Source organism: Alosa sapidissima, chromosome 24 (genome assembly GCF_018492685.1).
Source record: "Alosa sapidissima isolate fAloSap1 chromosome 24, fAloSap1.pri, whole genome shotgun sequence".
NCBI classification, from domain to species: Eukaryota; Metazoa; Chordata; class Actinopteri; order Clupeiformes; family Clupeidae; genus Alosa; species Alosa sapidissima.
Window position 1 is genome coordinate 6,647,700 of NC_055980.1, and position 17,145 is coordinate 6,664,844.

Genomic DNA, 17,145 nt, shown 5'->3' on the forward strand with positions numbered 1-17,145 from the left:
CTGTCTGTATGGACCATATAGGCTACAGTCTATGGTATGGATGTCAGACAGACGAGTGACTAAAAAACGCCTGTACGAAGGAAGAGTGGTGAGCAAATATTCTAGAACAGAGCTCTGAAAAAAAAAAGCTCTGTTCTAGAATCTTTGCTGATGAGGTGGACTTTACTGTCTATGGAGGTGGATCAGACAGCTAGCAACCATAACCTTACAGTAGGAGAGAATTTGACAATTCTGCACCTCAACTTAGTTAAACTTGTTATATAACTCATATGAACATTTATTTGGCAAGAAAATAACTGTATGAATTGTCATATTTTGTCTTCGGCTTAAAATTCCCGAGGTCAGGTATAGATGTCTACTAACTGTTACCTATCCTATCCTTTGCTAGCTAACGTTAGCTATCGCTAAGTAGCAGCTAGGTCAAACTTGCACCCTGCAAGCTAATACTGATACATACAGTAGGGTGAGTGAAAGACTAAAATAGAAGAATACTGACCGTTTATAAAGAAAAATCCGAAACTGTAAGCTATCTTAATGGCCGTTGTTTGAAATGAACCTGTAATGTTAGGTTAGCTAACGTTAACTTAAGCAGCTAACAGACTTTTGTCCAATAACGTTACTACTGCTGGTTAGCTGCTAATTAACATGTTTCAGGGAACTGTGATACTCATAATTTATTCTCGTTTTCCATTTCGTATGTTTTCTTGATATCTTATGTTTTAAGTTTATGTTTGTATGTACATTAACGTTACCTGCCTTAATATAATTAATTTATCTTGTAAATGATCAAACAACAATAAGTTGATGGTAGCTGGCTTGCCTTGTTTTGCTGTGCTTACATTCACTGTATGCCTGCAGGAAAAAAAACAACAACAGTATTTTGCACTTGTGTATATTGTGGATAGCAATACAATCTGGTTATCTAACCCTTGAAGATGATTATTGCAAAGGGTTCACATTAAATGTCTTACATTGTACATGGTGATGGGAATGATTATGATATAGCTCAAGTTTTCCCCTCTAGAAATAATCAGAAATGTCATGGCTATCTCTCCAACAGAGAACAAGTCCCAGGACAGCGGGATTGCTGAGATGGAAGAGCTTCCGGTGCCTCAGCATATCAAAATCAGCAACATCACATGCGACTCTTTCAAGATCTGCTGGGACATGGACGCCCGGGCCAAAGAGAGAATCACACACTACTTCATCGATCTGAACAAGAAAGAGAACAAGAACTCCAACAAGTTTAAACACAAGGTGAACATCCAGCAAACCGCTGTGCCACTACCTCATAGACCTGAAAATCTTTCTGTGCCATACTTTGGTATCCCTGCAGATTCAGCAGTTATTAAGAGATTTAGCATCCTCGTAACTCATGTCTAATTAGTCTAAAGTACTGCCGCATATCCTAGTTTATGCTCTTCATAGTTCACTTCAGCACATCATCCACTGAACCCATGTCTGTCCATCATCCACTGAACCCATGTCTGTCCATCATCCACTGAACCCATGTCTGTCCATCGTCCACTGAACCCATGTCTGTCCATCGTCCACTGAACCCATGTCTGTCCATCATCCCCCATCCATTTCCATTACCATGGTCTCTTAAAACGTGTCACATCCTGTAACCTCAGAAAGGACTGCATAGTGCGTAACTCCCCGAAGCTACTACTCTGTCTAATATACTAATCTGTCATACAAAATGCTTCGATAGTGCTATTTATGTAGGTCTGTGGTTAATGATTGGCTTTAGGGCTGATGGGGGTTAAATGTCATGGCCAGGGGCTTAAGGTCAAAGGGAAGCTGCCTGAGATAATACTACTGCCTACAAATACTGGTAGTCCTCCCCCTCCTATTGACCTAGAAATAATGCCCTGACCAGCAGCGATGGCCAACAAGCAAGCTAGTATGTGCTCAGTACTGTTTTGCAAAGGCATTCAAGTAGATGGGTGGTTTTCTGGAGCTAAAGTTTTGTAAGCAGTTAGATACTGTAGGCCTAGGGCACAGGACCAACCTCTGTGAGGACCTATATAGGTCTAGGGGTCTACCTATATAGGTCTAGTTTATAATCTGTTTGATTCTGTTTAAAATGTGGCTTTTTATTAGAAGGTGAATATGTAGCCATGCTTAATACCATTTTCTTTCACTTAAAGCTTGGAGTTTTGTGGTGTGTTCCTACCAAGAACAAAAAACTGCATGATAGTGCACATTTTGGGTTATATACCCTAAAAAATAATTTAAAGATGATGTCAGAGCTAGTTGCCTGATAAAAGCATACCTCAAAAATAGCAGTGTTCCTTTCAATATAATTATTTCATAACATTAGGCTTTTGAAGCTGTTTTATCATTTAATTTAGAACACATGAAGTCATCAAAGCTCAAGCATCTTGTGCAGTATGTCCAGTCTTGTTGTCTATGCACAGTGCTGTCCTTTTTCAATAGAATGCCCTCACTGCCATCTCTTTGTTTGAACTAATGCACGCTGCTTGTCAGTGCATTTATTATGAAATTGTCCCACATCTATGTTCTACACACTGTTCTATCATCCCTTTATACCACTGCCTGCCTGTGATGCTGTTTAGTTTGATTGCATGTGTATTGCATGAGCTAACCTCTAACATAAAAAAGGTCCTCACATGTTCTGGTCTCTCTCTGTGCCGGACATTTTCCTTTAAAACCACCCTTCCTTCACCCTCTTTTGATTTGACTCCCCCCTCCAAAACCCCGCCTCCCTGTTGGCATGGCCCCATTCAGTGGGACACCCCCCAGCCCCCCTCTGCCAAGTTCCTGGCCAACCCTGACCTGTCCTCTCCGAAGGAGGTCCCCATCAACCCTTTCCTGTCTTTGCAGGACGTGCCCACTAAACTGGTGGCCAAGGCGGTGCCGCTGCCCATGACGGTGCGTGGCCACTGGTTCCTCAGCCCGCGGACAGAGTACACCGTGGCTGTGCAGACTGCGTCCAAGCAGAGCGATGGCGACTACGCCGTGTCCGAGTGGAGCGAGATCATCGAGTTCTGCACGGCCGGTGAGTTTGAGGACACGGTCACACACAGCACGCACACACACACACACACACACACACACACACACACACACACACACACACACACACACACACACGCATAGAATGCATTCTCTATGTACACAGAAACAGACTCTCACACACATACACACAACCCAACACGCGTGCAAGCGCACGCACGCACGCACACACACACACACACACACACACACACACACACACACACACACACACACACACACACACACACACACACACACACACACACACACAATTACATGCATACACATGTAGACACACACATAGTCTAAGTTACAGTCATATGAATGCCTTCACTTGCCCACATATACAAAGACACAAATTCTCACAGTCGTTCCCTCTGTCACCCATGAAACCCACACACATACTGGCACACACACAGATGCCATAACTCACACACAAACTAACATGCACTTACTTATACACACATCACTCTTATGCACAACCTCTTAGTGCTCTGCGTGAATTATACCCTATAATTGGCATCAGTCCAGGTGGTTAGGTTTGTCCACACTAGTCAAAAGTCCTACCCATCAATGTCTTTGTAATGGATACGGCACAGCACAGTAATTGTAGCCAATGCACAAACAAACAAGTCATAAATCACTTAAAGTTGCATTGCATGACATTTATTTCAAAATCCCTTTAAGCCCTGATGCCTGAGAGTTATGTATTAGGATTTTGGTGTGGAGATTGCATCTGTGGCATGGTTTCAATTTAAATGTTGAAAAAATGTATGAAAGCCAACCTAACATTAGCCACATTCCGTCTTTATTGTACTTATGACATGTCTATTTGTGGAAAATTACATGAATATTTTATCATGCCAAATGAAGCTGAGTGCTGCCTTGCATTTAAATGTGAAAGCTTAGGCTATTTGAAATTATGTAAAATGATGTGGGTTTTTTTTTTCTAGACTACTCATCAGTGCATCTCACGCAACTGTTGGAAAAGGCGGAGGCCATCGCTGGCAGGATGCTGAGATTTTCTGTCTTTTACCGCAACCAGCACAAAGAGTACTTCGACCACGTGAGGTACGTACCCCCTCTGAACCGCCTTGCTTGTTTCACACTCACTGGAGCTCTCTGAAGAGTGCGCCGTGTCAGATGTGTTGATGGAGGGAAATCATTCCAGCCACGCTAGCATACAAAACAATTGTTGTCATGGTTGGCTCTGTTTTGGAAACAAAGGTTGGGCCAAGAAAGAGAGAGAGAGAATATTATGCTATGAATAATCGAAAGTATTCCTGTAGCGTATCTTCTGAAGCTATGTCTTCATCATTGCATCTCTTATTCACAAGCCCTGAGCACCTCACTCAGAGTGCCTTAGAAGGAAATCATAATCGGGAGTCTCTGCTCCTGTCAGCCTTTGAAGACACTGCAGTGGCATGGACTTAATCAAGCACCGGTAGCATTAAGGCTGCCATTGCAGTTGTCATGGATTAGTCAAACTAGTTTAAAAGTCACAGAGCCACACAGGCTTTGCTTAAGTGTCTGCAGACTCATGAAAGGAATGTTAATGCTGATGGAAATTAAGGAGAGTTTCCCTGGCTCCTGAGGGGAAGTTCCATGTGTCAGTGGACTGCTATTTTGGTCACTACCTTAAACAGATGTAGCAGTTGGGTGGCAGGGACAGGGACAATAGCTATAGTTTTACCACCCTTATCATTAGTCTGTGTGCTATTCATTACTGAGGAGCAGAGACTAAATATTTGTATCCACATTGTTGTGGGAACCCTACCAGATTCCACACAAGTAACAGCTATATTTCCAAGCTAGTCAACAATATAATTCTATCTGTTGCAGTCATTACACTTAAATGGCATTAAAATCTAAAATATTCAGATTCAAAACCATAAATTACCCTTAATTACATGTTACGTGAAACCTAGTTACCACTGTATTTAATAATAAAGAAATCATATCCAGATGGATATCTTTCTGTGTATTTTGAGGATCCTATTTTCAGTGAGTGAAGCTGGTGTACTCATAACTAGGGGTGTGAATCACAGAGTAAGATACAATACAATACTGTCACGATACCTCTCCCACAACAATTGTAGTGATACCAATTCTGCGACACTTGGGCAAGGGAGTCTCTGACGATACAATATTTCACAAGCACCTGGTGATACTGCGAATAGTGCCATGACAAGAGAACAGACACTTACAGCGAAGCTACACCAGGCGCGTAACTGAAGCGTTCCGTTCACAACGCGTAAAATCCATTTTAGATGAATGGTCTATTTTTTTCGAACGTACGCGCCGCTATCACATCTGGTGTAGCTACTTCTACTGATTATAGTGGCAGCTAATTGCTGCAGCAGACGCAACGCGAACGGAACGCTTCAGTTACGTGCCTGGTGTAGCTCAGCCCTTACTTACAGACATTCACTGTCATTACAAGATGTGGGATTGAGTTTAATTGTACTGAATTTTATGAATGTCCTGTACTGTACTGTTGACCAACATCATGGGACTGGGACAGTTATGCCGAGGCCAGGCCCTCGTAGACCTCAACTCAGTGAACCTGACCCTACTCAGAATGCCCTCAATGCCGTATTCACAACATATCCCACACTTATTAAAACGTCAGGGGATATTAGAGTCAAATTAAACATATGCTGTGACTAGACCAGTGCAGTACAATCCCCTATATGAGATATTAACACCAGTGTGACGCTGCAGAGGCTATTTTTAGGGGAGGATGATGAGTTTTCTGATGACGTCCAGCAGACCCTCTCTGTGTCTGTTTTCTGTCAGAGTCAAGTTTGCGATAAAACAAGGCTGAAAGCAGCAGGGACAGTTGTCTGTGTCATTGGCAGGGGAGAGTGATGAAGAGCTATTCTTGGGGTTGCATATCTTATCGCCACTGTTGCCAAATTGAGAAGGGCAGTTATTGGAGCGTCCATTTGAGCTGGGCAAAGCTTGCTGATTTAGTAATGCACTCTACACTCAGTTAATTAGAGGAGGAGATTAGAGGTAGCCAGTCGGCATGGAATCCCAGTTTCCAAAATAGCTGACTGTTAATTGTGTAGCCTGCTGGCTGGTTTAATTTGAATTGTAATAATCAAGCTTGTTTTAGCAAACACTGAATCTTCTTATGCAAACACTGAAGACTGCAATCCCTCTCTCATCAAAATAATTGGAATATTAGTATGATGACATAGAGCCTATGATGCATTAGTATACTGTGTGTACAGTGTATAGTGTAGTGTGCAGTATCCTTGATGCAAAATCCATCAGTGCATCCTCAGGCATTATCCATCATGGTCATAAAGTATTTACACAAATGAAGTAATTATGATATACATTCTGTGATGAAAGGAAGAGCTATATTTATGTATATATATTTACTCCACTGTGTGCAGCGTGGGGGAATAGGAAATAATTGATCACAGACATGTCCAATGAGATTACACGAAGCAGCCATCTAGTGACAGCAGGAACAAGTGAAATCACTGGAGGAAAAGGGCAGGAATTGGGTAATGAGGAGAGTCGTAGGCGTAGATATGAATACATATAGATATGAATACATATAGATATGAATACATATAGGCATGAATACATATTCATATCTACGGTTGTGGGGGTTAAGGCCGACAGTTGTGATTCACTGCTTCGTGCTCACCTGTGCCTCTTAACGATAGTGACGGCAGAGTTAACAAGCTCTCATCATTGAGCGCTTTCTGAATGGAAGTTAATGGCAGCCATTCATGGCCCCACGACTCCTCTGTATGGACACTTATAAAGTGAAATGGGTTTGATGGGGCCAAGGGAAACCACATAGGAATTCAATGAAAGTCATTTCACTATCACCTGAAGTCTGTTAAGTCTGGCTAGAGGCGTGACTGCTATAGATAGATGATGGTGTGCTTAAATGAAGAAGGTGATGGTGTGGCTGTGGAGAGAGACTTTCTTTTAAAAACTGGCTTGAGCTAGGGTTAGCGCTTTCTTCTTTCCACATTAATTTCGGATCAGTGCGGCAATCGCATCTGATTACCAGAGGCGCCTTCCCCTGCGTTTTATAAGCCGCAGCTATTTATAGAGCCCCATGCAGCTCAGCTCAGCTATCTCACAAGTTCACCCATCAGTGTTCATTCCCCTCTTTTGTAGATGCTAACGCTTTGCAGTAGTGCATGCATCTAATGTTTATCTTCTACGCTCTACCCCCCCTTGTTCCTGTTCTAGTGTTTACTCAGGGGTGTTCACATGTCAAGCTCTGTTCTCAGTGCTAACAGAAGTTGAGTTGTTAAGGGATCAGAGAGAAAGAGTCTCAACATGTTGATGCCCCAAGCTTGTCTTGAGCCCACTTAAGTCATCCGTTATTTCTGAGCTAGTTGATGATGAGTGGTTGTTCAAAACGTCGATATTCTAACTCTTTTGTTTAGTTGTACGCAAGCGCTGACAAGGGTTAGGTCTGTGTATAGCAGAGTTGGTCATCTTTGCATTTTTTATTTGATTTTTAATGGTAAAGTCATCACATCACTAGTGCTTAAAGAACCAATATTTGAGATACAGCTTCAAGGTCAATAATATATGGGCCCCCAAGGTTTTATAACCATAGAACACATCACTAATGAAAATCTAAATCTGCAATGGATTGCAGTGTACCATAAGCTGCTTTGGATAGAAGCATCTTCTAGATGAAGCTACAGTATGTGTCTAAGCAAATCTCGCCTAGGGTTAGGGTACTTTGAATAACTGTGCATAGGAGTTGGTCACATGATGAGCTGTAGCTGATAACTGAAAGGTTTCATAGACTGTTTGTTGGGAAGAGTAAAGTATTGGATACAGCATAGCTGGTTTTCTTTTGCCTTGTGCTGCTCTTGACAAGACCTTGATACATCATTAGTTGAACCATAGCAGCAGTTCTGATTCTGAATAGTATTTGCATGTAATGAATAAAAAGACTTTAATTTCTCCCTGAGAGTCACCGTCTGTAAAGTCACAGGAGGATATCTGAAAAGTCAAGGCTGCAATAGATGCATGTGTGCTAACTATTTGCCCACAATATGAATATAAAATGTTTCTGATCTGGTCCTCTGGTGCAAAGTATAACGTGAAGAAGTTTCTCTCTTAGTTTCTCTACTTAATATCCAGAACATTGGCCCCCATCATGTCACAGAACTGTAAGAACTTCACCAAGGTCAGGGTCTGATCCGTTTAACCTTAGATTACAAGTTCAAAAGCATCATCCAACTTCAAATGTAGACAATGTATGCAAAGTGTATTGTGGAACCCCTTGTGAATATTGGGTAGATTTGTATGATATTTGAAGAAGGATAGACATATCTTTGACCTCAAGAGATCATGAAGCATTAGGCTATAAGTTTACTGCAGATACAGTACAGTAAGAATAATCACAAGGTGGAAAATGGCTTTGCAAACCTGGAAGTCTCCTGTTGATGTATTAGTGTTATTCAGCGTGTTAATTAGGCAATTTATCATATCACTGAGTAATCTTTTTACAAGTAACTTGCCTGGAGAGAAAAATAAGCCATGCAAAGTGTATTCATAAATCTCTACCACCGAGAAAAGAAAGCTAGGGAATCCAAGGGCATATTAAAAACTTAGTAGAAATGTTAGAGCTGTGCCACAGTAGCATTGATTGTTTCTATCCCATTCTTTTCCTTACTGGCCTCTGAGAATCTTTTGGTTGGTTTGTGGAGAATGGTGCAAGCACATGAGCTAAGGAAATGAACAGAGCGCCTGTTCTGATAGAAATCTCACAGTACAGTCAGAAAGACCCCATTATTATGTGTCAGCCATCTGGATTACCTAATTATCACAGAGCGCAAGGACAGTGGAACTAATGAGCAAGATCGGCTTGTTTCGGTGCACAGATTCTGCAAAAGCATCTCATTACTGTGAGTTCTTTAATCACAGTCTGTGTGTTTGGTCTGATGGTAGACACATCTTTTGGATGTCAGATCTGCTTTTATTGTCCTCAGGAAATTGCATCCCTCTGTATGGTGTGACAATAAAAGCAGACTAGACTTGCAGATTTGACTTGACTGGGATTCAGTGATGACAGTGATGAGATGTTTTTGCAGAAACAACCCCATGTTATGTAAGGGATAATGGCCAGGGTGGGGCAAAGAACTCCCCGACGCGCAGGGGAGCCCGAGTATAGCATGGACAGTTAGCTTTGTAGGTAAAAAAGCTTGTTTACAGTTGATTCCATTGTTGCAAAGCCTGCCTCCAGGCTCAACCGTCGTCCTACAGTACTATCGTTGTTATAGTTACCATTCATAAGCATTGATATGGAACAGCAATTAAACTTTTTTTTTTACCAGATCTACTTCATAGGTGTCCCGTTATTCAGAATTAAAAGCCACCCATGCCAGCCAATCAGAAAAGAGTATTTCTTCTCTCCGGGTGATAGTCACATACAACAAAGAATACACAAAATGCTATTCTGATCATTTGATTATTTTTTTTTTCAATTTTGACCAGCTTGGCTGATTCATGTTGCTGTTGCATGAAAGTGTGTTTAGGGCAGAAATGCTAATTCTATTCATACACAGCTTCATGGAAACTATGGTGTGATGTTTCCTGTCTCCTGTCACAGAGAGGCCCAGGACAACCGGATGCTTCCAGCCGTGAAGGACAACAGCGGTAGCCACGGATCGCCCATCAGCGGCAAGCTGCACGGCATCTTCTTCAGCTGCAACACCGAGTTCAACACGGGCAAGCCGGCGCAGGACTCGCCGTACGGCCGCTACCGCTTCGAGGTGTCCGCCGAGGAGCTCTTCAACCCCAAGACCAATCTCTACTTCGGGGACTTCTACTGCATGTACACAGCGTACCACTACGTCATCCTCGTCATCGCGCCGGAGGGCTCCGACGGCGACGACTTCTGCAAGCAGCGGCTGCCGGCGCTCGACCTCGCCGACAACCGCTTCCTGACGTGCACCGAGGGCGAGGACGGACGGCTGGCCTTCCACCACGCGCAGGACGTCATCCTGGAGATCGTCTACACCGAGCCTGTGGACGTGGCGCAGGGCCATTTGGCTGAAATCAGCGGCCACCAGCTCATGAGCATGTCCACCGTCAACGCCAAGAAGGACCCCAGCTGCAAGACCTGCAACATCAGCGTGGGACGCTAAACCCTAACAAACACACACACACACACACACTCCCCAACTGAGACTCTGACGCACTCCAACTCTATCCTACCTATCTATCTTTCTCTTCTGTTACCTAACCTTGCACCCATTACTGTGGGCCTCAAAACACACACCCCTCCAAAATCCAAACCACACACCCCAGTGACCCTACCGTCACCCTTTTGTGCCTCTTAACCCAGAGGAGGAGTTATATAGTTACTCTACATAACGCCACATAAAATAGTCTCCATTGTCTAGGTGTAGGTTACTATCTATGCTGATCATTGGAGTGGGTTGCTGAAAAAGCCCTCCGATTCCCTCAATATCAACCTACTTCTCTTCACACCAAAAAAGCACTACAGTGTAGAAACATATCAGTCAGTGGCCCAGTTGGAGAAGCTGTTGCCAAGGAGGACCCTAGCAGTCATAGTCCAAATCAGCACGGGACACAGTCACCGGCGGCCGCTGTACAGCGTCTGTTTTGCACCATGTCTCCAGATGTAATATGAATTAATTAACGTCAGACACTGATACATGAGTACCCATTGCTCCCTCTGTTCCCCTGACTTCCAGACCTCCCCTTCTTTGCCATAGTCTCCCTCCATGGTCTAACCATTTAACACCACACTCAAGAATGCTTTAACTGGCATGCATTCACAGCTCTTTACCAAATGCTATCGTTTCTTCTGACTGACCAGCTTGATTCTGTCTCCTCTGTCTGTTTCCCTCTCTTAAGGTGAGACAAGGTAGTGTCTTTGGTCCTATTTTTCTATCTGCGTCAGCAGGTCATTTATGAAGTCCCTGCCAATCGAAGAATGACTACTAATGTTGACCCTAAATCTCTAACTGGCCGTAACGCTTACAATAACTTTCAATACCCCTGTCCATCCACTCCCTGTTTGGAGCACAGGATTGTAAAGGTGTTGCCAAAGGTTAAAAACAACCATAGAAAACGGGGGAAAAAAATTGACATGAAGACAAAACACCGTTCAAACTGCTGTAGATGAGCAAAGGTATCCGATTCTACCAGGCATTTAAAACTTTTGTTAACATTTGTGCTGTCTAGTCATTAACAAAAGACTAATTGCTGGATAACGTGTTTAAAAAAGCATGATAGGTTTGTACCTGCAGCATGAAAATTAAATCTTGAGAAACGTTTTTTAACATGTGCACATCCACATTATTTGTCGTTCATCAGTTGTTTTCATGTTATTTATTCTAACTGGCAGAAGCCATGCAGTGTACTGTGTTCTAAAACAAAAATAGACACGAGAAGAAGATAATAAATACAAAAATATTTATTTTTTAACTGTATAGAAAATAGAAGCAAACCAGAAGTGCACAATACCAAAACAAAAAAAAAAGCTTTCACATTGGAACGGAAAATAAATAAATGTGTATATATTAACAAATTCAGAAACAACGTGCACTAAAAGCTAACATTCAGCTTAGTTTTTCTGTTGTCACAGAGGATGTGTACACACAAATCCAGTCTGGGACGAAAATACCACACATACATATAAATACATATATATTTCCATATCTGATTGTAGCACAAGTCAACAGTTTTACGTTGGTTGGCATGCAAAAAAATACGAAAATGAGATTGTAACAGTTGGCAGCAGTGGAGCCTGTTGAAGAAAGGAATTGTAGGGTGTGGAATTTCAGAAGGAAAAAGTTACTTGAGCAGAATTGCACTTAACAGTGTTGGAGCAGCGATCACCATAGATACAACTCATATGGTAAGAGAATCAAAAGAATCCTTATACACATAGGGATAGTACTTGCAGAGGAGGTTTTGTTTAATATGCAGTAAATTACGTTGGTTTTTGTTGCATTTATTGTTTGTGCACTTTCACAAACTTGACAGACCAAATTTCTCTGTGTTTAGTATAGTGCTTTTCTATCACAGAGGGAGTTAACGTTTCCATACATGCCTACTGTATTTTCCTGTCTCTCCTTTTATTGTTTTGCCATTGCAAGTTTGCAAGGTTAATGACAGCAGAACTTAGCACTTATACCGAGTCCTTGTCGCGTCTTAGCTGCATAGTATTCTGTAATTGGTCATTATCTCAATATAAACTCAGTTTAACATCATATTATGAACTGAATTTCACAGTATATTCTATATCTCTTGTATGTATGCACTTAGCATCTTAGCACTGATAAAATCCCTCAATTTACCTACAACGCTAGCTTTTGTTTTTGCATAACATCAGTCATTCATTTATATGATATCTGAATATCTATGACAAAAATACTACAATTCTGTTCAGATCAGCAATGTCATTGCCATTGATACTTCCCACCATGGCATATAGGTACTGTATTAGGAAAGAATACCTTGAATTGGTCAATAATTACAAAACTTCCTTATACAATCGCAAGTCCTGTGGAAAAATTGCATATGGTTTGGCTTTGGTTTAAAATCCAGATCTGAAGTAAAGTGCCATATTGTTCGAGATGGAGGTAACTTATTTTTTGTTTTATTTTTGTAAAAGAAACATTTTAATGTCTGACAGTTTCCACTGTGTCTTGGATAAATTTGGTCTTAGACCTTGATGAGATATTTAGTGTCACTTCAGAACATACGACATAGAACAGTTCTGTAAGTTGCATCTTTGTCTATGCCCTCGGAAGGCCTGTTCATCTCAAATAAAACCCCTAATTTCTGGTACTGTGTCAAGTTCACCAATAAAATAAAATATGTACAATAAAGTGCATTGAAGTGTCATAATGGCACAAACATGTCAAATACAAACAGAAGAACAAAAAAATATTTTGGTCCAACCACTGAGTTCATTCAATTTGTACGTATAAAAAGAGAAAGAGAGAGGCAGGGGAAAAAAGAGAGGAGAGAGAAATTCCCTCACACTGTCTTTGTGGTTTCCTGTTTGCTGAGCAGAACCTCCAGCAAGCGCAGCTTGGCTTTGAGGGTCTTGTACTCCTGGTACTCCTCAGCCAAAGGAATGCGGTCCTCTTTCTGCGGCGTCCTATTATAAAGACACATAAACAAACATACTTAAACGCATACATGTACATGAAACTAATTTACAACTAACAAAACAGAGAGATCACAAACCATAGGAAAGGAGATCAAAACTGTAAGAAAATGCGATGTAACCCCTGTGTTGCCTTACTACTGAGCTAGTTTTGTACATGTAATGAATAGTTGAGGAATGGAAAAAAAATAAAAAAATATTCTTATGTTGTTGTTTATCAATGCGTCTGCAGACATGTTGATGTATAGTCATTAGCGTTTATCTTTCTTCATGGCTTCCTCCTTTTTCCTGATCTGTTTCTTTTGTGTACCGCTGAGTAGCCATGCAATCGAGCAAAATAGACTTTTGTTTGTTTCTTAATTTGTTTTTCTTTTTGTTTTATGGTGGATCTTTGTCTTGACTGTTTGTTCTCTTTTTCCTCCTGTTCATGTTTGTTTGTTTGTTTTGAAAAGCCAAAAGTTAACATATACTGCTCATTAAAAGATGTGTTTAAACCCAAACGCTGTGTGGTCGTCCATATATTTTGCCTATGAAGTCCATACCTTCCCATCTGTCGACTGAAATTGTCCTCAAACTCGCGAAGGGCCTTTCTTCGTCTCCTCTTCTCTACTCGAGTTTCACGCAGACACGCAAGAAGCTCCGACCTGCAACACACACACACACACATACATAGAAAAACATTAAACCATTGCCCACTGCCTGACATCCTAATGAAAACTAAACTACACTGTTTTATTTGTGCAACGGTCTTAAATTGTAAAGTTAATCTGATTTACCTGATATTGTTAGCATATTTATATACAGCGTGCAGTTGTGAACCTTTCGGTTAATGAACACACATTAACAAGATCTCGAGGTTTGGGGTAGATAATGTGCACAATGCAGATCTAATTTTGACTGCATCAATATTCACGTGTCTAATATCTAACAAAAGATAAGAATTCTTGTTCAATTCTGGGGGTTAGGTCTCCTGATCGTACCTGGAGGCCTCGTGCAGGTTTGCCATGGTTACGGGCGGTCGGGGAGTATGCCGTACAGCTTTGACCTCGTCTATTGGAGAGACGAAGGCCGGGTCACTGTCCCCCTCTTCCTCCGTGCTCACGGGCCCCGCTGGCCTGCATGGCTCCGACGGCTCCTCCGTCACACAATCTTCATCAGACCCCTCCTCTTCCTCCTGCACATAGAACATAGCGCAAGCTGAGCCAACACCTGCCACACTCCCACAAGCTTTAGGTGTGGTTGTGTGTGTGTGTGTGTGTGTGTGTGTGTGTGTGGGTGGGTGTATGAGAAAAATAAAACTGCTGAAAATATGATGGTGTGGTATGTAATGAAAGATGTCAAGTGAAGCCACCAGAAGGAACTAAGCTGTGTGTGTGTGTTTATGTATGACAAAAGAGGGTGAGACAGAAGAAGTGTGGTGGTATTCATCTATATATCAACCCATTTTTATATGAATAGCAAGCATGTTTAAACTCAAGTGTATGTCAGTAACTTTTCAAGTGTGTCTGGGTGTGAATACAGTATGTGTGCATTTGCCTTCATGTAAATATGTGTGTGTAAGCTTCAATACCTTTATACTGTAAATGAGTTTGTGCATATGTGCATATGTGCTTTTGAGGGTGTAGAATTCAATGTGAGCATGACCAACACAAGTATCCTGTCTCTGTTTACTGCCATGATGTGTCAGTGAAATATCTTCTCTGTGGAAACACTGGCTACCTGTTTGGTGATCTTTGGTATGAGATTAGCACATGCTCAGTGGCAGAGCTGGCACTGGTGTAAAGCATGGCACCGAGCAAGCGATTGGGCACTCACGATGGTGGTGATGGGCGAGGACGCACACAGGAGGCGCTTCACCATCTGGTAGCGGTCGTACAACGGCTTGACCAGGTTTTTCTCCTGCTTCGTGCCCTGTGAGCAGAGAGGAGAGATGGCACCTTGTCACCAAAGCTCAATCCAAGGCATGCCATGGACAGAAATATCATGGATGTATTTGAAAGCCATTTGAAGTATTGTTCAATACAGTGCAGTACAATTTTGCTTTCTTAAAGAGCTGTGGCCATTGAACACTGTGTCAAGGTGACCCAAAGGAAGAAACCTTGAGGGCGAAGGGGTCATGACCCCCTGTCAGTAGTAAAGTCTAGATTGGGCCTAATCCTGAGGTGGTGTGAAACCACCAGATCAGGCCGAGATTAATTCTCGACTCCAAACACATTTAACCAATAGGTGCCGAGTATGAATTTCAAATTCAGGACCTGGGTGGCCTATTAAACGGTGATATGGTGACTTACAGGGCGGCCGTGTAGGCTCTCAAAGTACAGCAGACACTTCTGCAGGGTCATCTTCTCCAGGGCCATCTGCCCGTGCGTCATCTCCTGCAGACAAGAGAAATATGCTTTTTGGATGGCGGTCGAACACCTCACGCGGAGGAGCGCACGAGCACACGATCAATCGGCAGGTGCTGGCTACTGATAATAATCAGATACCGCACACACACACACACACATACACACACACACAGAGTACCATGGCAACGCGTCAGCGCAGAGGCGAACCAAACAGACGGTGGCCACAGATGGCCGCGCGGCGCGTGGTTGCTCGCTTACCAGCATGTTCTCCGGGAGGCCAAGGGCTTGGCGCTTCTCCTTGAGTCGCCTGAGCAGCGAGTCCACCGTCTCCTCCAGGGTTGGCCTCTGCTGCTGCTGCTGGTGGAGCTGCTGCTGAGTCTGCAGCTCCCCCTGGTGGTGATGAGTGGACCTGCCACTGCCGCCGCCATTGCTGTCCTCCCCCCTGCTGTTCTCCGGGTCCACCAGCTCCTCCACCGACTGCTTCAACCGCAGCTCTGAGAATGACGTCAACATCACAGTGTGACTGCACTGAACAATGAACTTGATATCTCTAATTAAATACTCCTGCCTTCTGCTGCATTTTTTGTTATCACTGCATGTCTGTGATTAAGTTTGGTTTAGCTAGGCCCTATATGTCTGTTAAATCAATGTTAGAGTATAAGGAACGTTTCATGTTCATGTTTCATGTAAAATTTGTTTAAATAAAATGCAATTTCATAGATTACATTTTATAATTCAGATCAATTCAGTTCAGAAATTCAGATTCTGGTCAAGTATAAAGGGTTTTTACACAGTCAATACCTCTGTTTCACTCAGCAGACATTTTTACAGTTAAATAGCATATGCTGGATAAGATTATATCTTTTTGCACAAGGGCAGGCAGTTTGATGCCTTTTTCCAATAACATTTTGTAATTTCATCAAAACTATCTAATAGCAAGTTTGGCAGGTCACTGAATTAGAATTGTTGACTCAACAACAAAAAAACTGCCAAGCCTTCTAAAATGAAAGCCACATATTTTCAATAACTAAGTGGGCTATTTGAGTCTCTGGAAAAAACAAAGGTGTGGTGGAAACTATTTGAGCTGTCATTGTTCTGTGATAGTGCTCAGACACAGGAAGCTGTGCTCTTCTGTGGCCTGCTGGAGCCACCTCCTCCAGTGGTTCAGTGGAGCTCTACATGAAGCTCACCTTTCAGCTGCTTGCGTGTCTTAGCCAGTTCACTCATCAGGCGGAAGATCTCTGGGTTGGCTGACTTGTCGTTGTGGGAAGGCTATATGGCCAGAGAGAGAGAGAGAGAGAGAGAGAGAGAGAGATAACAGAGAAACAGTGGCACAGGGGGAGCCAAAGAAAGAGGGAAACAGGAGGATTCAGAAGGAGAGGAATAGAGAGACAGAGAGAGAGAGAGCAGACAGACACAATGGTAGAGTAGAGAGAAAGAGTGAGAGAAACGGAAAAGGAGAGAAAAATAATAATGAGCATCAGGAGTTGCGGTTTTCAACAGCAAACTGCCAGAACGGAGATAAATGTCTTGGCCTGATTTAAGCCTGCATTTATAATCAGTATTTCAGGAAACATGCCAATGAATCTAACCCTGATTCCTATCAACTGAAGCCTGGGTGTT

The 17,145-nt window shown here is 42.5% G+C and overlaps 2 protein-coding genes across 10 annotated transcripts in view; one reads left to right on the forward strand and one right to left on the reverse strand.

Moving 5' to 3' along the window:
* Positions 1–13,674, forward strand: part of phyhiplb (phytanoyl-CoA 2-hydroxylase interacting protein-like b) — a 32,764-nt gene extending 19,090 nt beyond the window's left edge. For 2 of the 9 annotated variants that reach the window (XM_042083500.1, XM_042083501.1), the window contains exons 2-5: positions 1,061–1,257; positions 2,851–3,025; positions 3,978–4,095; positions 9,635–13,674. In XM_042083500.1, the coding sequence (XP_041939434.1) occupies positions 1,061–1,257; positions 2,851–3,025; positions 3,978–4,095; positions 9,635–10,172 (1,028 nt within the window). In that variant the 3' untranslated portion in view covers positions 10,173–13,674. Of the gene's footprint in view, positions 1–13; positions 35–121; positions 522–1,060; positions 1,258–2,850; positions 3,026–3,977; positions 4,096–9,634 lie in introns of those variants that run through there. The other 7 variants (XM_042083503.1, XM_042083508.1, XM_042083509.1 and 4 more) reach the window with 7 other exon arrangements.
* fam13c (family with sequence similarity 13 member C) overlaps positions 13,042–17,145 on the reverse strand; it is a 26,993-nt gene continuing 22,889 nt past the window's right edge. The window contains exons 5-11 of the mRNA XM_042083492.1: positions 16,713–16,794; positions 15,781–16,016; positions 15,466–15,549; positions 14,990–15,085; positions 14,155–14,348; positions 13,717–13,818; positions 13,042–13,165 (exon numbers count right to left, since the gene is read on the reverse strand). Coding sequence (XP_041939426.1) covers positions 13,042–13,165; positions 13,717–13,818; positions 14,155–14,348; positions 14,990–15,085; positions 15,466–15,549; positions 15,781–16,016; positions 16,713–16,794 — 918 coding nt within the window. The remainder of the gene's footprint in view (positions 13,166–13,716; positions 13,819–14,154; positions 14,349–14,989; positions 15,086–15,465; positions 15,550–15,780; positions 16,017–16,712; positions 16,795–17,145) is intronic.